This window comes from Muntiacus reevesi, chromosome 8 (genome assembly GCF_963930625.1).
Source record: "Muntiacus reevesi chromosome 8, mMunRee1.1, whole genome shotgun sequence".
NCBI classification, from domain to species: Eukaryota; Metazoa; Chordata; class Mammalia; order Artiodactyla; family Cervidae; genus Muntiacus; species Muntiacus reevesi.
In genome coordinates this window covers 69,319,878-69,347,313 of record NC_089256.1, presented here as the reverse complement: position 1 = coordinate 69,347,313, position 27,436 = coordinate 69,319,878, and the positions used below count along the sequence as shown (strand labels likewise).

The 27,436-nt window shown below is 35.2% G+C and overlaps 1 protein-coding gene across 6 annotated transcripts in view; it reads left to right on the top strand.

The window, feature by feature from the left end:
• NAALADL2 (N-acetylated alpha-linked acidic dipeptidase like 2) overlaps positions 1-27,436 on the top strand; it is a 1,500,734-nt gene that overhangs the window by 788,521 nt on the left and 684,777 nt on the right. For all 6 annotated transcript variants that reach the window (XM_065942422.1, XM_065942425.1, XM_065942424.1 and 3 more), the window contains one exon: positions 21,372-21,645. In XM_065942422.1, coding sequence (XP_065798494.1) covers positions 21,372-21,645 — 274 coding nt within the window. The remainder of the gene's footprint in view (positions 1-21,371; positions 21,646-27,436) is intronic.

Sequence of the window (27,436 nt, the reverse complement as noted above, 5' to 3'; positions counted from 1 at the left end):
CAAATGGTACAAGGTCCTCATAAGTAATGGTAATGAATATTTGTGCCATAAAACCCAAGCAAACATTTTCACTTTTAATTAGACCTTGAGTACTTGTATATACCATTCACACGGACAGCTTTCTTGCTGTTCAAATTCATTTGCTCACTTATTTTTCTAGATCTGTAACAGATGATGGGATTGTAGAAAATAAATCATTTCCACTGCTCTGCGATCTTAGTATATACCTGATAGAAATTTCGGAAAACTTGTGCAATACTATATGAAAAATATGATCATGGAGTCATAGCCTATATGCCATAATAGAGCACTTTTGCGCACATGTTGATCTGGGACAATTTCACTTGTGCACCTGCTGACCTATTATCTTGACAGATTTAATACTTAACCTGAATTGTTCTTTCTTACTCTCTTTCTTTCCTTCCTCTTTTCCTTTAGCAAAATATTATCAGTTACATTAAAATAAGTCATAATTGGTTATAGTAATATGAAGTAACTAACAAGATTACATCTCTTTGTCTCCACCTCATTTATACACAAGGTAACATGGAGAGTATCACAACAAGAATTTAAAATGAATCTCTTTGATTAAGATTTTTAGAAATATTAAAAATTTTAGAACAAAGTCTAGCAATTTTCATTTTAATATAGCATGAAGGGAAATAATCTTAACCTATGAGGGAAATCAATAAACAGGAAAAAGAAATACATTAAAATAGTTGTAACAATTTTAAGATTTTTTCTCTTCATGGTGTATTAAAATGAAAATTACTAGATTTTGTTCTAAAATTTTTCTAAATCTTTCTTTAAAAAATTACAATATTAGTGACAAAATAGAGTAGGTATCTATAATGGACAAAGAGTCATTTCAAATTTGTAAGAAAAAACTAAACAAACTGAAAAGAAAAATTAGTCCAGTACTGAATAGGGTGTTTGTGCTGTGCTTAGCTGCTCAGTCACGTACGACTCTCCGTGACCCCACGGACTGCAGTCCACCAGGCTCCTCTGACCATGGGATTCTCCAGGCAAGAATACTGGAGTGGGTTGCCATGCCCTCCTCCAGAGGATCTTTCCAACCCAGGGATTGAACCCAGGTCTCCTGCACTGCAAACAGATTCTTTACTGACTGAGGCACCAGGAAAGCCTACGAATATTTGAGTGGGGAGCCTTTCCCTTCTATAGGGGATCTTCCTGACCTGGAAATTGAACTGGGTTCTCCTGCATTGCAGGCGGATTTTTTACCAGCTGAGCTATCAAGGAAGCCTGAATACAGTGTTTATATAAGAGCAAATCTTTGTGGTCATACAAAATGTGAAGTTACTTCTTAAATTCTGTACTTGTCAAGGATTTGCAAAGATAAATATATGGTTAGCAGTCATGCTTCTGGTAATATGGTGTGTTTAAAAAGAGTAAATAAAAACATGGGTATAAGAATATTAATTTCATATTCTTAAAAAACCCTAAAATTTAAATTAATGAATGTCAGTAGAATGATTGAATATCCATGGCTTACCATAAAAATATAAAATATTAGTTTTGCAATCAGCAGAAAATGACAATGATAATTAAAAACATTCTAGATGACTTAGAGGGATTTCTGAGTTAAAATTGATAAGTTAGATAAGAAGCATAGAAAAATGTGTACATTTGATCTTTACCATTTTTATAGTAAAACAGTTTATACATAGATTTCTGCATATATATTTGCATGTGTATTATGTTTGTATGTATGTTTTAGGAGAAAATACTGGTGAATACACAACATGTATTACATAATTACATATTCATAATATGTATGAAGAACACAGAAGCTGTTATTATGGAATATAGAATAGAGTGATGTGAGTGGACAGGAGGAAGGCAGAACAAGCAAAAAAAAAAAGACAAAACAAGAAAGGAGAAATTTTAAAATGTTACATAGTAACTAATTACATGATTATGTATGTATATAAAGTTAAATAACAATGATTAAAAAGAAAATATTAATGTCTAGGTCCATGGTTCCTAATTCAGTGTTCTATTATACTATACTACTCATAGACATTTTAAAAAATATCTTAAGTTTCCAGATGTGGAAATATTAGAATATTTATGATTTATCTACCTTTAATATTACACTAATTATATAGAATGAGGTTTTTTTTTTTTTAACTTATTGGCATTTTTCATGATTACTACACTTGACTAGTGTTTCAATAACAAGACCTACTGTTTTCCGTGTTGTAAAATTTTATTCACAGGAAATTAAGTTTAACAGTTGAAACAAAAAGGCCCATTACTTCTGAGCATCCTTTATATTCTAACCAGGATAGAAATCCCTTAATTAGGCCAAAGGATTAAAATTGTAAAAGAGAACAATTTATTTCAGTAAAACTGAGGGGTGGAAGAGAGTGCTTCAATTTAAAGCAATACACATTTTAATTTAATCTATTGAAACTACCTAGGAAAAACAACAAACAATCAAGGATACTCCAGAGTCTTTATTACATTTTATGCACATGTTCAAAAATGCTCTTGGGGAAGAGCCACTTGAATAATAGGCAGAATTTGAGTAGTGCAAGATTGGAGGAGAAGCGGTCCAGATGGAAATAAGTAATAAAAGAGATCCAAGGGAAAGTAGCTGAGTGATTACCTTTGATCCAAGGCCAAAGTTGCCTGTTGAATCTAGTATACTCTATACAGAGATGTTCTATTTGCCTTGCTTTTAGAAACACACCTCTATTTTATACCAAAGTAATCTGGTACTTAAAATATTGGCATGTTGCATTTGTTACAAAATAATAGGCGGGCCAGTACTTACCTTTTGTGATGCCAGACATACAATTCAATCATTCACCAAAGTGTTCTGCTTAAACACAGTGAAGTAGCCACATGTTGGCTATTTTTTTTTAACCAGGATATTTGATATTATTCAGACACATCTGTGGGATTTTTTTTTTTTTTAAGAGTAACGGAAAGGATATTTTCTTACTGTCCCTGAAAAATAATAGCGGTTGAAGTAGAATAGATAAAAACACACCAATCTAGAATAGTTCCTATTATCTGCAATAGTCCAATTTCTGTATAGTATCTATGTCCATTAAAGAAAGCAAACACGAGTATGTTTAAAATATATTATTTATCTACACACTAGGGAACTACCAACTGACAGTCACATTGCTCTACAAGAGATAATTAACCAAGCCATTGTAAGATTAAGAAATGAGTTACATTTGATTAATTTGTTTAAAAGAAAACAAAGCTAAAAGGGTCCATTCAGTTTAAATTGTGATACAGCTTGATTCTAGGGTAAAAGCAAATCTGGAAACATCCATGTCTTCTTTTGGAGGAATCATGGGGGAAAAATATATTTCCAGGAATAAATAATGACATACCTCAGGAGTTAGGAAACCCCATACATTGTTGATAATTTCTTCCTTCCTTTCTTCCCTTCTTTTCCCCCTCTTTCTTCTTTCCTCCCTATGTCCCTTCTTTATTATCTCCCTAAATCAACATTGATTTACTGATTACTATGAGGAAAGTTTTAATTCAGCTTTCCAAGAAATGAGCTACTGTTAAAGAAATTTAAAAGACTACTTATTTCTACACTTATGAAAATAGCAAAAGAACTGCTGATTTTAAAAATTCAGGTGAAATATTTGAGTAATGATAGAAGACTGTGTGATAATTGACAGCCCAATGCCAAGTGTTTGGAGGACAGGTTAGCGAGAGTTGGCTGGTCTGTACAGAAATGTCCTCCTCTTGCAGGTGAGGGAAGCAGGTGGGGATGGTAGCAGTGAAGCGTAGCAGTGACGGGCAGGGCCGACGAGAAGAAAGTGCAAGCTTAAGGTAGAACAGACTCTTGAGTGCTTGTGGTATACCTGTGCTAAGCAGTTTATAAGCATCAGTTTTGATTTTCACCATCTCAGTGAAGTAAGAATGGTTTTGAGGCATCTGAGTTAAACCTTGTCCCAGGTCTCGTATCTGGACAGTAGAGAACAGATGCCAGGTTGGCTCCCAATTCCTCAGAAGTGTGGGGCAATGCCTCTGAATCATCCAACCAAATGAAAATATTCTAGTATATCAGATTAGAAATGGAAGTGGAGACAAGGCTGTTCCTAAACCTCAATGCTGAAAAGTAGGTTTGGACCTTTGCCTTAGAGACAATAAGAGAGATTAGAAGTAGTTGCAGGGAAGTTGCATCATCAAAGCACAGTTTCTATTTCCCATGTCTGTAATACAGTAGTGGAGCTCACAGGAGAGCTAGTGCTGTCTGCTAGTCAACAATTAGAAGCTAGTTAGCTAGTGCCTCATAATCAAGTGAAAATCCACAGCTGTTGAAGGACTGAGACCTCTGCATGATACATAACTACTCATGAGCTGAGCAGGAGCAATCTAGATAGGTACTCTGCATTTATATAGTGTATGTAGTACATACAGAAGGCAGTGTGATGGATTAAGCAGTGGATGGGAACTGAGTAGTCAGTAGGATAAATAATAAACATTTTGTAGGGATTATCATCTTTAATCATAGCAGCCTAAAAATGTATGTGCTATTATTACTTCCTTTTTCCAATGAAGCAACTGAGATTTAAAGAGCTTTAATAATCTGTCCAAGGTTGTTCAGTAAGTGACAGAACAGAGGTTTGAATGCATTTTTCTCTCCAGAATCACAATTTTATCTCCCATTGGTGCATTCCCACTTCTCATAAGAAGTGGAATATCCTGTTTACTTAACAACTCTATATTTATGGACTATAAGTGGGAATTCTTAAGATTAAATGCAGTTTTCCATAATGGTTCTATAAAAATACTAAAAAAAGCCTGGGTGAAAATTTGAAAATAGAACCCATTTATCATTTTATAATAAAGCTAACATGCTTATTTTTCATAAATAACAAATTATTTTTTAAATTTATTTTTTTATTTTTTAATCAAATGTCAAAACATTTTGAGAAAAAACCCATCACCTTTATATATGGAAGTTATGTTTATTATTGTCATCTGACAGTATTTTTGCCTAATAAATTAATATATTGAATTCATAATTTAAATAAAAAATCACAGAAAATTTTAGACACACTCTTTGGAGACCAGTCATTGCCATTGCGTTGGCTTTCACAGTGGAGCTGGAATTGGTTGTGTGCCTTTCAGATGAAATATTCTTTTATTAAAGGATGACTTCCTGACAGTTATTTATCTTGAGAGGCTATAAACCTTTGGATTAATTGCATGTTTTGTACAAATGTCAGTTACTGATTTTGTTTTGATGAATCTATTCATGTCCTGTTGGAACTTTAGGTGAGTTAAGGTATTGCTTATCATCAGTCTTTGTCTGACCCCTGAAAAGTAAAAAATCAGTTGTCAGGAGAAAACCATTTTTTCTTATAGAGTCTTGAACAGACAACAAACATATTCTTGGGCTATTTGATAGAACTACAGAGTACAGATAATGAGAATGAAATTGAAACAAATTTTGCTCATTCTTACTGAACTGGCAACTTTCTGTAGATATAAAAATGAAATTTAATTAATAAGGATATAATTACATTTGCACACACTCCTTGCTAATTTAAGTCCTAACCATTAGAATTTAATTCAGCAGTATAGAACTTCTTGTGTGTTAGTTTGGATCCATATACCTAAGTGTTGGTTTTCTTGTAGTGTTTACTCCACAATGCACAAATGTATAATGCATTTCTGTCAATTAACAGGATTGGCTAATTCTTTACATGTTGCATGCAACTTTAGATAATAGTTCAGATAGTGTTTTCTTATAATTAAGCTCATTAAGTGGTTCCCAGTGACTATGACTCTCTTCTTCCCAAGTTGAAGTTACTTGACATCTGTATGTTGCTCTGCTTAGTCACTTAGTAATGTACAACTCTTTGAGACCCCGTGAACTGTAGCCCACCAGGCTCCTCTGTCCATGGGGATGCTCTAGGCAAGAATACTGGAGAGTGTTGCCATGCCCTCCTCCAGGGGATTTTCCCAACCCAGGGATTGAACCCAGGTTTCCCGCATTGAAGGCAGATTCTTTACTATCTGAGCCACCAGGGAAGCCCAAGAATACTGGAGTGGGTAGCTTATCCCTTCTCCAGGGGATCTTCCAGACTCAGGAATTAAACCAGGGTCCTTTGATTACAGGCAGATTATTTACCATCAGTCAAATCACCATCACAGTCTCTGAGGTGAAACACCATTTAGAGGAGATATGAAAGTTTCTGGTTTAGTCTTTCATTTTTTAGAGCTTTGTTTGACGTATTTATATTTTTTGAAGCATAGTTAATTTATAATGTTGTGTTAATTCAAGTGTATGGCAAATTGATTGAGTTATACACATACATATAGATAGATACATACATATATTATATTTCAGATTCTTTTCCATTATAGATTACTACAAGATATTGAGTATAGTTCCCTGTGCTATAGAGTAAGTCCTTGTTGTTTACCTATTTTACATATAGTAGTGTGTCTGCCTTAAGGCTTCCCTAGTGGCAAAGAGGTAAAGAATCTGCCTGCGATGCAGAAGATGCAGGAGACCTGAGATCCATCCCTGGGTCAGGAGGATCCCCTGGAGGAGGGCATGGCAACTCACTCCAGTATTCTTGCCTAGATAGTCCCTTGGACAGAGAAGCCTGGCAGGCTATAGTCCGTAGGGTCGCAAAGAGTCACACAAGACTGAACTGACTGTTGTTGCTGCTCAGTTGATCATTTGTGTCCCACTCTTTGTGATCCCAGGGACTGGAACATTCCAGGCTTCCTTGACCTTCATCATCTTCTGAAACTTGATCAAACTCATGTCCATTGAGTCGATGATGCCATCCAACCATCTCGTCCTCTATCATCCCCTTCTCCTCCAACCTTCAATCTTTCCAACCATCAAAGTCTTTTCTAATGAGTCAACTCTTCACATCAGATGGCCCAACTATTGGAGCTTCAGCTTCAGCATCAGGCCTTCTAATGAATATTCAAGATTGATTTCCTTTAGGATTGACGAGTTTGATCTCTTTGCAGTCCAAGAAACTCTCAAGAGTCTTTTCCAACACACAGTTCTAAAACATCAATTCTCAACACCCAGCCTTCTTTATAGTCCAACTCTCACATTCATACATGGCTACTGAAAAAACCATAGATTTGACTGTACAGACCTTTGTCAGCCAAGTAATGTCTCTGCTTTTTAATATGCTATGTGAACCGTGAACTTCCAGATGTTCAAACCGGTTTTAGAAAAGGAAGAGGAACCAGAGATCAAATTGCCAACATCCTCTGGATCATCAAAAAAGCAGTTCAGAAAAACATCTATTTCTGCTTTATTGACTAGGCCAAAGCCTTTGACTGTGTGGATCACAATAAACTGTGGAAAATTCTGAAAGAGATGGGAATACCAGACCACCTGACCTGCCTCTTGAGAAATCTGTATGGAGGTCAGGAAGCAATAGTTAGAACTGGACACAGAACAACAGACCAATTCCAAGTAGGAAAAGGAGTATGTCAAGGCTGTATATTGTCACCCTGCTTATTTAACTTATATGCAGAATACATCATGAGAAATGCTGGGCTGGAAGAAGCACAAGATGGAATCAAGAATGTCAGGAGAAATATCAATAACCTCAGCTATGCAGATGATACCACCCTTATGGCAGAAAGTGAAGAAGAACTAAAGAGCCTATTGATGAAAGAGGAGAGTGAAACAGTTGACTTAAAGCTCAACATTCAGAAAACTAAGATCATGGCATCTGGTCCCATCACTTCATAGGAAATAGATGGGGAAACAGTGGAAACAGTGTCAGACTTTATTTTTGGGGAGCTCCAAAATCACTGCAGATGGTGATTTCGGCCATGAAATTAAAAGACGCTTACTCCTTGGAAGTAAAGTTATGACCAACCTAGACAGCATATTAAAAAGCAGAGACATTACTTTGCCAACAAAAGTCCATCTAGTCAAGGCTATGGTTTTCCCAGTGGTCATGTATGGCTGTGAGTGTTGGACTGTGAAGAAAGCTGAGTGTCGAAAAATTGATGCTATTGAACTGTGGTGTTGGAGAAGACTCTTGAGAGTCCCTTGGACTGCAAGGAGATCCAGTCAGTCCATCCTAAAGGAGATCAGTCCTGGGTGTTCATTGGAAGGACTGATGCTGAAGCTGAAACTCCAGTACTTTGGCCACCTCATGCGAAGAGTTGACTCATTGGAAAAAACCCTGATGCTGGGAGGGATTGGGGGCAGGAGGAGAAGAGGACGACAGAGGATGAGATGGCTGGATGGCATCACTAACTTGATGGACATGAGTTTGAGTAAACTCTGGGAGTTGGTGATGGACAGGGAGGCCTGGCGTGCTGCGATTCATGGGGCTGCAAAGAGTCGGATACGACTGAGTGACTGAACTGAAATGAACTAACTGAGGTTTGTCATGGCTTCCTCCATGGAGTAGGTTCATGACTGCAAGCAGCATCTGTAGTGATTTTGGAGCCCAATAAAATAAAGTCTGTTTCCATTGTTTCCCCATCTATTTGCCATGAAATGACAGTACTGTATGCTGTGATCGTAGTTTTTTGAATATTGAGTTTCAAGCCAGCTTTCTCACTCTCCTCTTTTACCTTCATCAAGAGGTTCTTTAGTCCTCTTCGCTTTCTGCCATAAGGATGGTATCATCCACATATCTGAGGTTATCAGCATTTCTCCTTGAAAACTTGATTCCAGCTTAGCTTCATCCAGCCCAGCATTTTTTGCATGATGTACTCAGAGGATGAGATGGTTGGATGGCATCCCGACTCAATGGACATGAGTTTGAGTAAACTCCAGGAGTTGATGACAGACAGGGAGGCTTGGCATATTGCAATCCATGCGGTCACAAAGAATCAGACACAACTGAGAAACAACTGAACTGAACTCTGCATATAGGGCTTCCCTGGTGGCTCAGCTGGTAAAGACTCTACTTGCAATGTGGGAGACCTGGCTTTGATCCCTGGGTTGGGAAGATCACCTGGAGAAGGGAACAGCTACCCATGCTAATATTCTGGCCTGGAGAATTCCATGGACTGGATAGTCCATGGAGTTGCAAAGAGTTGGATGACTGAGTGACTTTCACCTCACTTCTCTCTGTATAGAAGTTAAATGAGCTGGGTGACAATATACAGCCTTCACATACTCCTTTCCCTGTTTTGAACCAGTCCGTTGCTCCATGTCCAGGTCTAGCTGTTATGGCTTGGTTTGCCACAGCATCTCTGTGGCCACTGCTGAGTTTTCCAAATCTGCTGACATTCTGAGTGCAGCACATTAACAACGTGCATGTGGCTGAGCACACGTGTGTGCGCGTCTCTGTTAATCCCAAACTCCTCATTTATCCCCCTACAACCCCTCTATCTTCTTGATAGTCATAAGTTTATTTCTTTGTGTATGAGTCTGTTTATGTTTTGTAAATAGGTTCTTTGTGTCATTTTTTAGATTTCACCTATAAGTGATATCATATGATATTTGTCTTTGACTTCACTTAATATGATGATCTTTAGGTCCATCAGTGTGGCTGCATATAACATTATTTCCTTCATTATGGCTGAGTAATATTGTATTGTTTATGTGTGTGTGTATGTATATATGGGTGTGTATATGTATACGTACACACTACATCTTCTTTACCATCTGTCTGTGGATATTTAGCTTGCTTCTATTACTTGTCTATTGTAAATAATCCTGCAGTGAGCTTTGGGGTGCTTGTACCTTTTTGAATTAGCTTTCTCACAATCTTTCTGAATCTCAATTTCCTCATTTCTGTTTCTGTGTACTGTTGAAATACATATCAATAAATTATCATTATTACTTGTGCTAGTCCATCAATAATTAGAGAAGTATCATCAAAATATGTTTGCATTTCTCCCATGTTAATATTATGTATATTTCCTCTAATAAAACTCCAGTTCTTCAATCATAGTCTTGATGCATCATTTAGTCTTTGCTCTCGTGGCATTTTTTTCTTTTGTCTTGTATTTTTTAGTCTTCTCTACTTTGAGACTGAAGACTGTTCCAGATTTATAAAGTCATGCAGGAGTCTTGCTACCTGGAATCTAATTATCAGACAATTGACTGCTTACCTGGGTTTTTGCATTGTCCAATGTTATGTTTCTTATCATCAGGCTGTGGCCACCTCTCAGGCTTCCATAAAGATGCTTAGAGAATTCTAGCCTCAGGTATTCTGCAAGTAATGCCCTCTAACTACTGGGTCAAAAGTCATTTTAGTTGATGACCTCACTCATTCTTAGAAGTAATATGTTTGTCTGCATACCTCTGATTCAATTCAGTTCTTGATTTTTTGCATACAGGCCATTCCACTCTCATCCCATTGAAAAAATTCCAAACAATCTCTCAATCTGCTCCTGAAGTTTTATAATTAAAATAAATTTTTGGATATAGGCTAGGTAGTAAGACCATGAGGACTGGTTTAGTCAGACAGGCTAATTGGTAATAAACATATTCCTGGAGAGAAGTGTAGACTCAATGGAATTGTCTCTAAATAGAATGATTTCTTTTCTATGAATTTCTATGACATGATGACATGTCAGTTGATCCTTAATGGATGAATAATTTTAGTGCCAATTTGTAATCATCTTTCCCAAAGATAACTTAAATGCATCTTCCAGCCTGCCTATAATCTGTCACAAGTGTGCTGCATGACTTCTTATCTGATTTTTAACATTCTTTCTTGCTTTTTAGTTTGACAAGAAATAGTATAAGTGTAGTCATATGAAAAAGATGGCCACTTATGAATATTACATATCCTGATTGCCATTCCCTCATCTTTTCATGTATACCAATGTCATTAATATTAAAACAAAATTAGATTTTGCTGTGGCCATTTTCTTTAGCATACTTGTCGGTGCCATTAGTTTACAGGAAATAAAATGAATTGCCTCAGACTTAATGAGGCCTTAAGAGAGTATTAAAAAAAACCAAACCACACCACTTTGTTTAAAGGTAAATGCAAATAGTTGCAAAGAGTTAAAGAGTTCATGGAAAGGTAGATAAATTATTTACAGTTGCTTCCTTTCTAGAGTATATATTTTAGGAAGAGGGGTCAAAAAACTAAAAACCCTACTTGGGCCAACTAGATAATGTAACATAAAATGCTAGAGTACTAGGGACTGAGGTACACAGTGAACTGAATTGCTCATGCTTTGTCTAAAATAGCCAGGCATCCTCCATCGTCTTCTTCAGAAGAGGAAGAGGAACTCCTTCAGAAGAGGAACTCCTTCAGAAGCGGAAATTCTAGACCAGTGATATCAGATCTTTAAATTAAAAGATGTGATCAGAAGCAAAAGGAGAAAAAAGAAGAATCAGAAATTCTGGATTTTTTAAAACTTCTGATTCTGAATGTTAATAAAATACAAGATATAGGAACACCAAATGTTGATTCATACACACTTTAGGTATTTTATATATTGTTAGTTTGTATTTTCTACAATATAATTGAATTCAGAAAAAAATCAGAACAATTTTGTTCCCTTCATATCTCTCTGTTTACACATATGTTGAATACAGCCCAACATGGTACATATAGCCTAAACCTGCAGAGAGAGGTCTAGAACAGTATAGCAGAAAGGACATTTCAGTTCTCTGAGAGAGAGATCGAGGGAAATCTGCCCAGCAACAGCCTGTGCACATTTCCGGTTTGCTGTCCTCATAGAAGCTTTGTTTTTCTAAAAATAACAAGCAAAAGAAGCAACTCTGCTTTGCATGACTTTCTTGCTTAGGACTCAAATGGAATGTTTTTGTTCTGTTAATTTCATATGGGCAGAAAATTAGTTCAAGTATTCCCAAACAACATGACTTAATTTGGAAATATGTGTGTATATTTTTAAAGACTCTAAAAATAGTCTGCTGGCCATTCAGGAAAAGTAATGCTAAAGGTGAAAATTAACAGAAGTTGCTTGGTTGGTACTTATTTCTCACAGTTACCTTAACAGAGTTCATTATAATTATGTAACATGATTATGGCTATGAAAAGATCAGTGAGTGACTATAAGAAAAACCAGAGCTCTCTTTTTAACTATATACCAATTTAAACATTATGTGGCCAAGGGCAGCCATGAACCTTTATGAAAATAAGCGTGTGCCCATATTTCAAGAATTAAAACAAGGATTTGGAATAATGGGCTCTAAATAATTACATGTTTTCTTCTATTACGTTTCCGTCTTTGTCTACATTGGAGTTCATTAGGAAATTCCAAACCCACTGGCTAATAAGAGAAACTGAATCACAATTTGTGTATATAGAAATCACAAAAATGATGAAGACTAATGAAAGGGCAGGGGGATATTTGTGTTAACTATGTTTAATGAGTAGCCTGACCAAGTTTCTGAAAACTATGTATATTTCACTTCTTTGCTGGCTAAATTTTTAGGATAAAATGAAGCATACTTTATAGTTGTTCCATGTATTATGTACTTCATGCATTATGTAAATGGATTACAAATATTAAATAATGTTCATGTGATATGTAAATATTCCATAGTATATAATTAAAGTATATTCATTAAAAGAATGTCTATTAAAAACTCATGTGATGTAGTAAAAAATAGCCAAAATGCTTATCAGAGAGCTCATGGGATGTTTTCTCCAATACATTTTTTTCTATTTCAATCATTTTGCTCTTATTTTTATTATTTCCTTCTTTTAAATTTCATTTGAGTTTATTTTGCTGTATTTTTCTAAAGTTTTGAAATTGAAGTTAAATCATTGACTTTGTTTTCTTACATACTTGTTTAAGGCAATATGTTTTTTTCTAAGCACTGCTTTACTGCTTCCCAAAAATATTGCTATTTCTGTTTTCTTTATCACTCATTTAAACATATTCCCAATTTTAATTTTATCTTTAACTTGTTGATTACTTAGAATTATATAATTTCCAAATTATATAATTTCCAAACTTGATGCTGGAGTTTCTGCTTATATTTTTGTTATTGAATTCTAGCCTAACTCCACTGTGTTCAGAACAAAGAGTCTGTATTATTTTAGTGTTTTGAAGTTTGTTGAGACTCACTTTTTATGGTCTACCATATGGGGATCCGATAAATGTGCCATGTGCACTTAGAAAGTTATGGGATATGGTTTTCTGTGTATGTTATATTGGTCAATTTTTAAAATTATTCTGGCCATCTATTCCCTAACTTTTCTTTTTCGGCTTATTCTATTAGTTATTGAGAGAAATTTGTTAAAATTTCCAACTCCGTGAATTTGAATATTTTATTTGTACTTTCAAATTTTGTTCTGTGAGTTTTAAAGCCTACTTCACTTAACTAGAGATCAGGAAGTTTTGTCTCTTTGGTTTAACTTCTTACTTGTAGCACACACAAAGCTGCCATACAATAGACACTCACTGGTTATTTGAGTAGGGGGTGAATGAATGTGAGAATAAAAATAGGTATCTAGTGACAAAGTCCAAAAAAATATGCATGGGATAGTACAAAGTGAGATTTGACCAACTGCCAAAGACGTTAAGATATTTTGGCCAGATTTTGCCAGATGGAAGCTTTAAAATTTCTTTGTGCATAGTAGATATTCAGTGATGAGAGTACTATTCTCTGTGTTTTTGTTTTCCTTTATCTGAGAGCATATTAATGAAAGTATTAGTCGCTCAGTCATGTCCAACTCTTTGAGACTCCGTGGACTGTAGCCCGCCAGGCCCCTCTGTCCATGGGATTTCCCAGGCAAGAATACTGGAGTGGGTTGACATTTCCTTCTCCAGGGGATCTTCCTGACCCAGGGATCAAACCCAGGTCTCCCAGTTTGCAGGCAGACTACTGTCTGAGCCACCAGGAAAGCCCTGGGAACATATTAGCCTTCTTCAATTGTATTAGCATCATCAGTATTCATTCAGTGGTACCAACCTACACACATCTTCAACCAAGAAATGTTCACCATTTCTGTTCTTACAAGAAAGAGTACAATTCTCTGAAAATGTGCTTACTCCTCTGTCTTCCAGACTTGATGCTGTCAGCTTGCTCTGCCATCTTTCATTAACTGACATCTCTATATTGAGCTATTTGGCTTATGTCAAGGTAGAGAACAAATTTCTAGATATTCTCACTTGAAACTTGGGAATTATCCTCATTCTTTCCTAGGCCCATTTTAATTTAATTTTAAATTGCATGTATAAATATGATGTGAAAAAAAAAAAATATGTGGATATAAACCACCTAAAACAATGACTGGCACTAAGCTCTCAGAAAATGTTGGTAGTGGTAACACTGTAAGTGCTGTGACTATTATGAGTATTTATTTTAAAAAGCATTTGAATTGTGAGCTCAATATTACCAAAGGTAATACCGTGCTTTATTTCCAGGAGAGCATTTTCCTATTGGGATTATTTTCTTATATTCTTTTGTTAAATTTTGCTTGTCTATGTTTTCTATTTTTTTCTCCAGTAAATATGCATTAATTGCCTAATAAAAAATAAAAACTTTGAGAGATGATTTTAATTTTTCTTTGAAGAATAGGTAAGCAATAATCTGAGCACCTTCTAAATTTAGCTTTTTCATTGTGTTCCTTTTTTTAAACTGTTAATGATCTGTAGGAAAGAAAGAAAATATGAAAAATTGAATTCAGTGTTTAGAATTCAAATGTGTGACAGTATATTAAAATATCATGAATTTACTCAGAAGAAGAGAAAGATGACAAATAGGGCTTAATAGTTTCAACTGTGAATCAAATTAAATCCAGGTAGGTATTCTGAAGTAGTTCATACTAAAGTAGATACTGTTATTCTTATTTCAGTACTTGGGACAGATCATTTAGGAAAGGAAAAAGGGAAAGTAATGTAACCTTTATTATATCCCTGGAGGTTCTAGAGACTGTGCTAAGCCCTTTACATATGTATTTAATGCTCTCAAAAGAAATAAAAAGGTAACATGTTACTATTCAACAGATTACAGTCTGGAAATTGAGGCTCAAAAGATATTGATATGTGCAAGGTCATATAGCTTATATGCAAAAGCCAAAAATGTAAGCCCTCTTTTACTGAATTCGGAATCCAGTATCTTTACTCTGTTCTCCTCCTCTCAAAGCGACTGTCTCTCCCCACCCATACCCACTACCCTCTACCAATCTTTTGTTGACAGTTGGTTGTCCAAATTATACCGGATTATCCATGAGGTTCAGTAGATGAAGTATGTCAGAAATATCACCATCAATGCTGCTCATTTCTTCTCTAGCAATAAGCCTCTTTTCTTCTTTCTTCATGTATATAGCAGAGATGAAGCTTCTAAATGACAGCTTATTCAAATATCTCAGTTTGCAGTATGTTTTTCTTGTCATAACTCTAATTTTCTATCATTTTAACATTTACTTTTCATTTTTCATTTGTGCTTCCATACTGTTATGACTTCTAATGACCAAATATCTCTACAGATTGATTTCAATGCAGTTCATAAAGATGGCCATATTAGTAGTTGTTTTTCTCATGATTTATGTAGTTTATCATGCAATGCATATCATTTAATAGAGAAGATTTCACTCTTGAGTGCTGAAATGAATATGCTCATGAAAGGTAGTCTTGATTAACAGTGACAAATAACACAAATTCTTACTGATCTGATTATTGTCCTCATGTAGAAATTATCATTCTTTGTGCTGACGATAGCTTTAATGTATTTGTAGTGTCACAGAAAAATAACATCTATAAATTATTTTTAAAATATCAGTATATTAATTACCCTCATTATATAATGTTATCATTTTAGTCGACCTTGCTGTACTAAAGATTTAATTTGCTATACTGTAAAATAAATGAAAATAAGTATCAACAATATATTTTCAGTGTAGTCTTAACAGTATATTAGTTAAAAAAAAATTGCCGATTATTTGCTGTGGTTTCCACTTACTAGGGCTTCCCTGATAGCTCAGTTGGTAAGAATTCACCTGCAATGCAGGAGACCCCAGTTCAATTCCTGAGTCAGGAAGATCTGCTGGAGACAGGGTAGGCTACCCATTCCAGTATTCTTAGACTTCCCTTGTGACTCAACTGGTAAAGAATCCATCTGCAACGTGGGATACCTGGGTTTGATCTCTGGGTTGGGAAGATGCCCTGGAGAAGGGAAAGGCTACTCACTTCCTTATTCTAACCTGGACAATTCCATGGACTGTTTTTTTAGTTTAGTGAAATACATTGATGATTTTGTGTTAATGGCAAGAATAAGGAATCATGTTGGTGTTTCAGGTTCTTTAAAATATTCTCAGTAAAAATGCTTATTCTGAAGCATGGAGATCAGTCATTTTTATTATGATCTTCTTGAAATGGAGTATGCTTCTCCCAATATTTATTCATTGAATTATACAGTTGGTGGTTTAGTTGCTAAGTCATGTCTGACTCTTGCCAATCCATGGACTGTAGCCCACTCTACAGTCCTCTGTCCATGGGATTTCCCAGGCAAGGATACTGGAGTGGGTTGCCATTTCCTTCTCCAAAACCAAGAATCCATGTTAATTTTTAGTACCACCCAAGTTTATGCCATTTTCACTAGAGAACAAACAGATGATATTGAAGACTTATACTGTCATACTAATTGGATTAACTTGTTTATTTTGTGAATTAACTTTTAGATTTAGTTTAGATAAATAAGGTGACTTAATTGGAAAGTGACCTTTGACAACTATTTTCCATAAAAACTAGAAAGAGTCTCTAAAGTCAGGTACTGTGAACAGTAACATTCTTGTGTAGGGATGGTGCATTCTGTAAAAGCTTATTAGCTTTCATGCCTTGCATTAGCCTTCATTTTGTTCACATTTCTTCTTTCTAAAACATATTTTTAAATGCTTCATCATGAGATACTACAATATACAGTCCAAAATGCACACAGTATTAACCAGGGATGAAATTATTTCCTATATAAATGTGTGTAAGGAATGAAAGATGAGGAGTTATACTACTAGACCCTTAAAAAATTTTTTTTTAATTCAGGTAGTAACAGATGTATTGGCAGTTTATTTCTGTGTTTCCTAGATTTTAGTCAAGCTTATCTTACTAGTTTTGTCATATCCAGTTAAATTAATGAATTGAGTATTGACCACCAGCTTTATGCTGGTATTTAACTGGAGGTCACCAAGCGTAGTGCGTGGTGATCATCTGTGTGCCTTCCATAATTTGCAAAGCAGACAGCTATGCTCCATGTTCTCCTTGATCATGAGGAGGTATTAAGGTCTCTTTCAGTTAATATACTTCTGCGACAGCTTTTTTTTCAATATGATATATAATAAGCAGGTTTTTGCTTTTTTTTTCTTTCAGATGGTTCTCAAACTCTGAACTTGGGGCTTCTGTATTCTGAAAATAGTTACTGTGATTTCCCTAAGTCTTATTTTGTCATGAACATAGAGGCCATTTTCCTCTAACCTCACACCATCCAATTTTTAATTGCTTTACCCAAATATTATTCTTTATAACACTCTACATTTTTATTACTTTGGGAAAGCATCAAAGTTTGGAAGACTATCTGCTCTTTCTAAATGGTGTGGAAATCTAAAATACAGTGTAGTGGGGAAGAAATCTGACTTACCTAATCCGGGACATTATACAACTTAGTTATATTACCTGACCCTCAAATTTCTTATTTGTAAAGTGGTAACAGTAGATACATGAGGATCTTTTTGCGAGTTGATTATGCACACTGTTTTCAGTCACTATAGTAGACATTCAGTACATGATTTACTGTTGATTCAGCATTTTAGAAGGAAGAAAGGAGTTGGGCACACAGTCATGCTTTGTTTGGCATGATGTTAGGGGCTGGCTGGTGAGGAAGGTGAGGGGATGATCCTTTACCCTCCTAACCACTTGATTTCTTGCTATCATGTGTGATATAGCTATGCCATGCATTTTAGTCTTAATATTTCTAAAGCAAAATTGAGATAAAGTCAGTCCATGCTGTAGCGTCGTGAAATTTACTGGGCACATACAGTGCATGATTCTGAGAATTGTACTACAGTGAATACCAAGTCAAATTAACTTTAAAGAAACTTTTGACTTATTAGTATGTGCAAAATATTGAACTGATACAAATATGAGTGTGTGTATATGTTATTGTACATGCTCATAAGAAAATCTCGGTGGACATTAGTAAATGTGCTGTTTGTTTTCTGTGTATTGTGAGTGTGTTTCTTTGGAGGTTTTTCTCTCCCTGCTCATTTACAGTAGAATCTTGGCACTCCCCCTTATACTAGGAATACTACACGCATCGCTTCTTCCAATTCTAACACCAGTGTTGCTCTGCGGCTCATGCAGTAGCAGGTGTTGAACATTGATATAAACAGAATTTTGTCTAGCAAAGCCATAATCCTCCCATTTCCAGTCTCTACTGGCCAATGAAACACTAATGCCAAGCCTACTTCCAAATTCAAGTCTCAGGCATCACAGTTCATTATGCTTCCTGCCAAAACTATTGGCCCATGGAAACTCTTATTTTAAAAATTAAAGCAGAGCAAAAGTTTCTCTCAAATTCTCTGTGATTTTAGGTGACACACTCCTAATTTTTCAGCTTTCTCTGAAATTAGTAAATTGAGATTATTTTGAAGTTAATTACTTAATAATATTTCCCTTTGAATATAGCAAACTGCCTAATTATAACAGAACTGTTCACCATGTATCTCAAAATATTTTGAGGGGGAAGTTCAGAAAACTGTAAATTCTCAAAACTTGGGCATTTTAACATTCTGAGGGATTTAGAATGATTAGTAGATAGAATCATTTGAACCAACCATTGGTATCAATAAAACTAATTTATGTGAAACAATTTAGATTTAAAGGTTACATAATTTTAGAACACAGAACTCATAGCTTCCTTAAATCTTTTTTCAAGGGGAATGGTGCATGAAACAAGACTCATATAAACAATTTGATAAATTTAAAATAAATTTAAAACAACTTGATTAATTTTAAATTATGTTTAAATTAAAAAAGAATCAAAAGTTGATATTAGGAAGATTGACTTTGAAGAGGTATTTACTAGCTTAATTATTTGGAATGTTAGGAAATACTTATTAGGAAATATTTCTTCAATCATTTTCTAAGGCTGATATTTTTATAACTGTGTATAACAAAGCTTTGTTAATATATTCAGGGTACATATTTGTTATGTTGATATAGTGGTATTCAGAGTACTATAATACATGTTCCTTTAAATCCAGCTAACCACCATAGTATGCAAGAGTTTGTTAAGATAATCTCTATCAGGTAGAGATAATGTGTAGCATGGTATATCAATAAATATTGAACAAATATCTATAAAGTAAGTGTGGAAGAAGTAGGATTTGGGTCCTAATTCTTAACTGTTTATCCAGATTATTTCCCTCTTGGATGTTATAGGAATAGTAATAAGTCCTTATAAAGGCTTCATATCTAGCACATAGGGGATTTAGATGCTCAAGTTTTAATGTAGTTCTAATCATAATCTCGATATGGAAATTGATACATATAATTTTAATATTAATATGGGAGAGAAAAAATAATGAAAATGTTCTTGAGGATTAACAATTAGAGGACTTGCCATTCTGAATATTGAGCCATATTTTAAGGTAATAATGATTTAAATGGAATATTGCTATGAAGATGGATCAAAAAGATGAATGGAATTGGCTAAGGAGCCTGGTCAGACCCAAAGACATGTAGAAGTATATATATAAATGAAAGAATTGTCACTGCACATGAGTGAAGAATGTAGCAATGGGAACCAAGATGATTATTCATACACAAAAAATAATATTGGGTAATATTGCATGCATTTCTACCACAACACACACACACATAAATATTCCAGGTAAACACTGAAATGTGAAAAACTTAGTTCTTTAAATCTTTTATGAAAATAACTTCATTACCTCAGGTTTGAAAAGATTCAGAAAAATGTGCAAACCATTACATTGTATTAAAAAAAAAGCATGTACACAAAGGCTTTCTGGAGCAAATGACACCATACTGTGGCCAGAGTATGGCACCATATGTTCTGTTCAATAGAAATGAGAAACTAAAAACCTCCAAAATTGCACATTAAGATTATAAAACTTTATTTCATCATAAAACAAGACTTTGAAAATGAAAGAGAAGCCAAAAATTGGGAGAAGGTAAGTACCCTTGTTCAGTCACTAAGTTATGTCCAACTCTTTGCGGCCTTATGGACTAAAGCCTACCAGGCTTCCCTGTCCTTCACTATCTCCCAGAGTTTGCTCAGACTCATGACCAATGAGGTGATGATGCCAACCATATCATCCTTTGCTGCCCCCTTCTCCTCTTGCCCTCAGTCTTTCCCAGAATCAGAGGCTCTTCCAATGAGTTGTCTCTTCACATCAGGTGGCCAAAATATTGAAGTTTCAGCTTCAGTCCTTACAATGAATATTCAGTGTTGATTTCCCTTAGGATTGACTGGTTTTGTTTGTTTGTTTTTTTTTTTAAAGACTTTATTTTTATTTTTTTTCCATTTATTTTTATTAGTTGGAGACTTAAATTGAGAAAAACAATGTGATGGGCAAAAATAATAAAAAATATCCATACTATTAAGTAATATTTTAGATAGAAATGAAATGTTTATAGGAAGATAGATACATTTTTTTTTTGCCAAAACCCAAAAAGAGCTGGTTCTTTTATATTGTAGCCCCAAACAAAGCAAAACTTTATTAAATTTTAACTTTATTAAATTTTAATTTCCCATGTCTCATTTTTTCCCAAGTTCTATGCATTTTTTTTAACCACATTGTTTCTGGTTTCTAGGATGTCATGAGCAAAAATAGTCTTACTATGGACTTGGAACAGGTATAGAAATAAATTTATAGACTACACAGCAAGAATACATGAAAATTAACTTCATATTGGTTTGACAATATGTGGTTGGCTTTAACAGGATATACTGATTTTATTGCATATCATCATTTTCACAGCATCATATAATTTGGCATGCAATATATATCAAGATTTGCCTCTGAATCATTTTAAATAGCAATAGCTGTGTATTAATTACATAGCTTTATATGTAATTATGTTAACCTCAATACATAACTATCTCAACCATCATGATTACTCATTTTGGAGCCCAGTTTTAAATAGATTATGCTGATGTCAATAGAAGGATCAGAACTAATAAAAGAACTAGTTGTCATCGATTACTCTCCTCTTGGTAGTTCCATAGTCCTTTATTAGCTCTTAATTAAGAGTTTAATTCATTCTGCTTTGATTTTGTATAATTTCTGTACAAGCTCATCACCTCTACAAACTGAGTTTCTTGTGTGGCATCCTGTCTCATTCATCTTTCATATTCCATATCTATTAATAATGGTTCATATAGGAACAACCATAACTCAAAAGAATAAAGATTTTCCTGTTTTGTTTTTTTAAGAATATGCTTTTTAAATTTCTTTCAGAAATTTGGTGCAGCTGTACAAAAGTGAAGATGACACGGAAATTTCAAAGAAGATTAAGACTCAGTGGGCCACTTTGGGCCTAGAAGATGTACAGCTTGTAAATTACTCTGTGCTGCTGAGCCTGCCAGGTCTCTCTCCCAGCTCTGTGACTCTGGTCAGCAGTGGCCAGTGCTTTCATCCTAACGGCCAGCCTTGCGCTGAAGAAGCCAGAAAACGGAGCAGCCAAGACCTGCTATATTCATACGCAGCCTATTCTGCCAATGGAATTCTCGAGGTAATATGACCATTTATCTCTGTCATTTACAGTGAAATGAAATTAGAAAACAACAGCTTTCATCTAAATTGAACTAACTGGCAAGATACAGCATACCAAAGTAACCATTAAATGTTCTCAGCATAGAGGTGCCAGGAAAGGGGAAGGAAGATTTAGATTGCCTGACCCTTGTCATATTTGGAAAGTGAAAACATGTTAGAAGAATTTAATTCAAAAGTGTTGAATGTGTGACTGAGTCATTCACATTTTGCAAATTCATTTTCTTCTTTGGTTCTAAAGAGGCGAGTTTTAATAGACTGATGTGGACAGAAAGAGTAGAAATGGAGGCAGTTGTGTTTTGAGATTGTGCATGCACACAAGAAATCAAGTGGAAAATTGATGTGATTATTCACACATTTAAGATTTGGCATATAGTGTTTCGGCTTTATGATGGAAAATACATGAAAAAGGGACCAGGTGTGAATTTTTCACTGTAGTCTTTCTAAGTTAGCTGTTTTTTGTTTGTTTGTTTGTTTTGTTTTGTTTTTTAGGGTGTTTTTCTGGCATTGTGGTTAGGTGCACAGCTTCTAGAGCCACGTGGACTAGTTTCAATTCTCAAATCTCCAATTATCACTGGTAATTAAGCATCTAGGGCTGAGTTTTCTCATCTCTGAAATGGGGATAATAATGGTCCCAGCTTCATAATCTTCTTGTGAGAATTGAATTAATAGATGTGTATCTTGGCGGACAGAGCTTAGCCTATTGTAAGGACAATAGAGCAGTTAGACCTCAAGCGTTTAAGGGATCACTAGTTTCCTTTATAGGGAGATTTTCCATCCATATCAAAGTCTCATTTTAATAAACACATTTAGTTTCTTTATAAAGCTAGAAATTTCTTCCATAGATTTTGTGTGAATAAAATGATGTTTCTGCTAATTATTGACACAGCTTTTTAAGATTCTAATTTATGATTAAGTCAGAATAAGATGATTCATTTAAATCATTTAAAGTTACATTGCATAAATAAAGGCTTGTTCCTAAATTTTTTTGTTAATTTTTTGGGGGTGTTATGGGGAGAGGCAGTTAACTGATCCTTCAGCACTGGTTTTGTTCTGTGTTTTAACATCCTTGACATTTAGCATAACTACTACACATAAGCAGCACCATCTTGAAAGTCTTTTTATTAATTAAAAGTTAACATAATATTAAGTGTAATATTTCTAGTATAGGACTCATGGTTTGACTTGATTACTATATCCTATTTCTGATAGGCAATAATAGAAATGTACCCACATATTAATAGAGATAGAAGGAGGCTGCTTGCTTTCTTTCTTTGGTTCAGAAACTTTGGTCTTAAGTTGAGATTCTAAAGTTAATGCACAGCTTTTCTCTCAGATTCCCAAAGTCATGTAAGTGAAAGTCACTCAGTCGTGTCAGACTCTTTGCAACTCCATGGACCATGGAATTCTCTAGGCCAGAATACTTGAGTAGATAGCCTTTCCCTTCTCCAGGGGATCTTCCCAACCCAGGTCTCCCGCATTACAGGTGAATTCTTTACCTGCTGAGCTACAAGGAAAGCCCAACATTCCCAGGTTCCTCCTTATCCCAGTTGATTAAAGTATATCAGAGTCATCTCCTTCACTAAACAAAGCACATCCCAAACACAGAACAATAATAAAATCCCAGAAGATCGAGAAGGTCCTTGGAATAACCCCCATTTATTTTCTTTTAAATTTCCTCTGGCAAACATTCATTATTCCTTGACTGAGCTGATAGGGAAAAGTCATGGAACTATAATTGTGTCTGTTGTCTCCGTATGGATGTCTCTAACAATCCCCTGGACACATTGAATTGTTTTCTGTATTCATATGTAATCATATCTCTGATTATTATACATTCATCTTATCAATTGCATCTATAACTCACTTTATTTCTCCCTTTTAATAGTCATATTTTGAATTTTCCAACATTTCTTTATTAAAAATGCTAGTTTCTCAAAAAAGTTCAAGTATAATTGATAATATTATATTAGTTTCAGGTATACAACATAGTGATTCAATATTTTTATATGTTATACATCATGGAATTGTGGAAGTACTGAGCTGTTTGTGAAGTGACAAGTCATAGAAACCTACGTTCTTGGTGGGACTGTAAATTGGTGCAGCCACTATTTAAAACAGTATGTAGGTTCTTAAAACAGTATGTAGAAAACTAAAAATAGAGCTACCATATGACCAAGCAATTCCACTTCTGAGTATATACTTGAAGAAAATAAAAACACTAACTTGAAAATATATATCCATTCCAGTGTTCATAAAGATGTTATTTTATACATACACACAAACACATAGACAGTGGTATGTTACTCAGCCATAAAAAATGAAATTTTGCCATTTGAGACAACATGGATGGACCTGGAGGGTATTAGGCTTAATGAAATGTCAGACAGAGAAAGACAAATACATTATTTTATCACTTATGTGTGGAATATAAAAAATAAAATGAATAAGTATAACAAAACAGAAAAAAAAATCGAATAAATGTCGAGAACAAACTAGTGGTTACTAGTGGGGAGAGGGAAAGGAAAGGGAAAGATAGGGGATTAATAAGTATAAACTACTATGTGTAAAATAAATATGCTAAAAAGATGCACAGCATAGGAAATATAGCCAATATTTTATAATGACTTTAAATGATGTATAATCTATAAAAATACTGAATCACTATGTTGTATACATGAAACTAATATAATATTATCAATTATACTTGAATTTTTTGAGAAACTAGCATTTTTAATAAAGAAATGTTGGAAACTTCAAAATATGGCTATTAAAAGGGAGAAATAAAGTTAGTTATAGATGTAGAAATGTATTCTATGTTTGAAATATTGGGCCTACATAGGAGGGAATAATATTAAAAGAACTAAAATGCAATTATGGATAAAACAAATATCTTGTATTTGAAGAACATATTTAAGAAATTAACTGCAAATTAGATGAAAACATTGGTAATAAGTATTTTTTAGAATTATTTTAGCAATTCAAATCTGTTATACTAAATACATAATAATTTAAAAATTTATATAAATAATATAAATAAAGGATATACCCCTCTGGTGGCTCATATGATAAAGAATCCACCTGCAATGCAGAAGACCCAGGTTAGCTCCCTGGGTCAGAAAGATCCCCTGGAGAAAGGAATGGCTACCCACTTCACTATTCTTGCCTGGATAATTTGAGAGAGAAGCCTGGTGGGCTACAGTTTATGGGGGTCACAAAGAGTCAGATACAACTGAACAGCTAACCACTTCACTTCATGTTGATATTGATTTGTTGAATTCACACTATATCACTATATTAGTAGTATAATTTTCAAAAGCATTTCTTGGTGATTATTTTATATGCATATGGATTGCTTGCATATAATTTATATGCATGTTTTAGATGGGTGTATTAGTGAAACATATATATTCTAGTGAATAGGATAATGGTGAATTTTCCGTGTTTCTTCAGAATATTTCCTAATTCAAATTAAGCTTGAGAGGTTGCTGCTGATGATACAGGCATACCTACTTTTTGATTTTGAGTACATTGTGTTTGCATGAATTTCTATCAGGCAGAGCCATTATCAAGGTCTTAAATTATTCTGGTCTGACTGCCAGCCAAGCTCCCCACTACTTTTGCTTTTGACAAGGTTATTTGTAGACGAGGCGTACCCTTTTTCTTTGAAGAGCTGTCATGTTCATTCATCATATGACTGTTTTGTATAAGCTTCCAATTTTTGCTTTCTGGTAACAGTCTAAACAGCATTTGTGATATCTGAGATCTACTTTGAAAACCTACTTAGTGCCAGCATGATGGATGGTGTACTTTGCAACTTCTTTGTAATTCATTGTGCTCCAGAAAGGTGACATTGTTTACCCCATCATAATGACAGGTGGGTCAGTAAAATGGTTCTAAGGAGAGTTGCCCTGTCAGATGCAAAATACATATTAAAATGGATCCATAAATAAATTAGCATGAGTAAGGTTAGTTTCTGTGGAAACTTTCTTAAAGAGATGGGAATACCAGAACACCGGATCTGCCTCCTGAGAAATCTGTATGTAGGTCAAGAAGCAACAGTGAGAAATGGACATGGAACAAAAGACTAGTTCCAAATAGGAAAAGGAGTACATCAAGGCTGTATATTGTCACCCTGCTTATTTAACTTAAATGCAGAGTATATCATGCGAAATGCCAGGCTGGATGAAGAACAAGCTGGAATCAGGATTACTGGAAAAAATATCAGTAACCTCAGATATGCAGATGGCACTACCCTTATGGCAGAAAGTGAAGAAGAACTAAAGAGCCTCTTGATGAAAGTGAAAAAGGAGAGTGAAAAAGTTAGCTTAAAGCTCAACACTCAGAAAACTAAGATCATGGCATCTGGTCCCATCACTTCATGGCCGATAGATGGGGAAACAGTGGAAACAGTGGCTGACTTTATTTTCTGGGGGCTCCAAAATCACTGCAGATGGTGATTGCAGCCATGAAATTAAAAGACACTTACTCCTTGGAAGGAAAGTTATGACCAATCTAGACAGCATATTAAAAAGCAGAGACATTATTTTGCCAAAAAAAGGCCCATCTAGTCAAGGCTATGGTTTTTCCAGTGGTCATGTATGGATGTGAGAGTTGGGCTATAAAGAAAGCTGAGCACCGAGGAATTGATGCTTTTGAACTGTGGTGTTGGAGAAGACTCTTGAGAGTCCCTTGGGCTGCAAGGAGATCCTACCAGTCCATCCTAAAGGAGATCAGTCCTGGGTGTTCATTAGAGGGACTGATGAAGAACCTGAAACTCCAATACTTTGACCACCTGATGCAAAGAGTTGATTCACTGGAAAAACCCTGATGCTGGGAAAGATTGGGGGAAGGAGAAGGGGACGACAGAGGATGAGATGAGATGGTTGGATGGCATCACCGATTCAATGGACATACGTTTGGGTGGACTCTGGGAGTTGGTGATGGACAGGGAGGCCTGGCGTGCTGCGGTTCATGGGGTCGCAAAGAGTCGGACACGACTGAGCGACTGAAGTGAACTGAAAATCACTGCAGATGGTGACCGCTGCCATGACCTTGGAAGAAAAGCTATGATCAACCTAGACAGCATATTAAAAAGCAGAAACGTTACTTTACCAACAAAGGTCTGTCTGGTCAAAGCTATGGTTTTTCCAGTAGTCATGTATAGACGTGAGTTGGACTATAAAGACAGCTGTGTGCTGAAGAACTGATGCTTTTGAACTGTGGTGTTGAAGACTCCTGAAACTCCCTTGGACTGCAAGGAGATCCAACCAGTCCATCCTAAAGGTAATCAGTCCTCAGTATTCATTGGAAGGACTGATGCTGAAGCTGAAACTGCAATACTTTGGCCATCTGATGTGAAGAACCAACTCATTTGAAAAGACCCTGATCCTGGGAAAGATTATAGGTGGGAAAAGAAGGGGACGACATTGGATGAGATGGTTGGACTGCATCACCGACAGGATGGACATGAGTTTGAGTAAGCTCCGGGAGTTGGTGATGGACAGGGAAGCCTGGTGTGCTCCCTCCATAGGTTCGCATAGAGGTGGACATGTCTGAGTAACTGAACTTAACTGAACTGAGGTTAGTTTCAGGAAGTAATAGTGATTTATATTTGTATTAATGGGAAATATCAGCTGTAATATCATCATAATGTTAAAGACACTGATAGTACTGACAGTGTCTAGTCAGTTTTATAAATAGAATATATGGCTTTATGTAATTTCCATGGAATTGTTTCTTTTGTCTTTTGT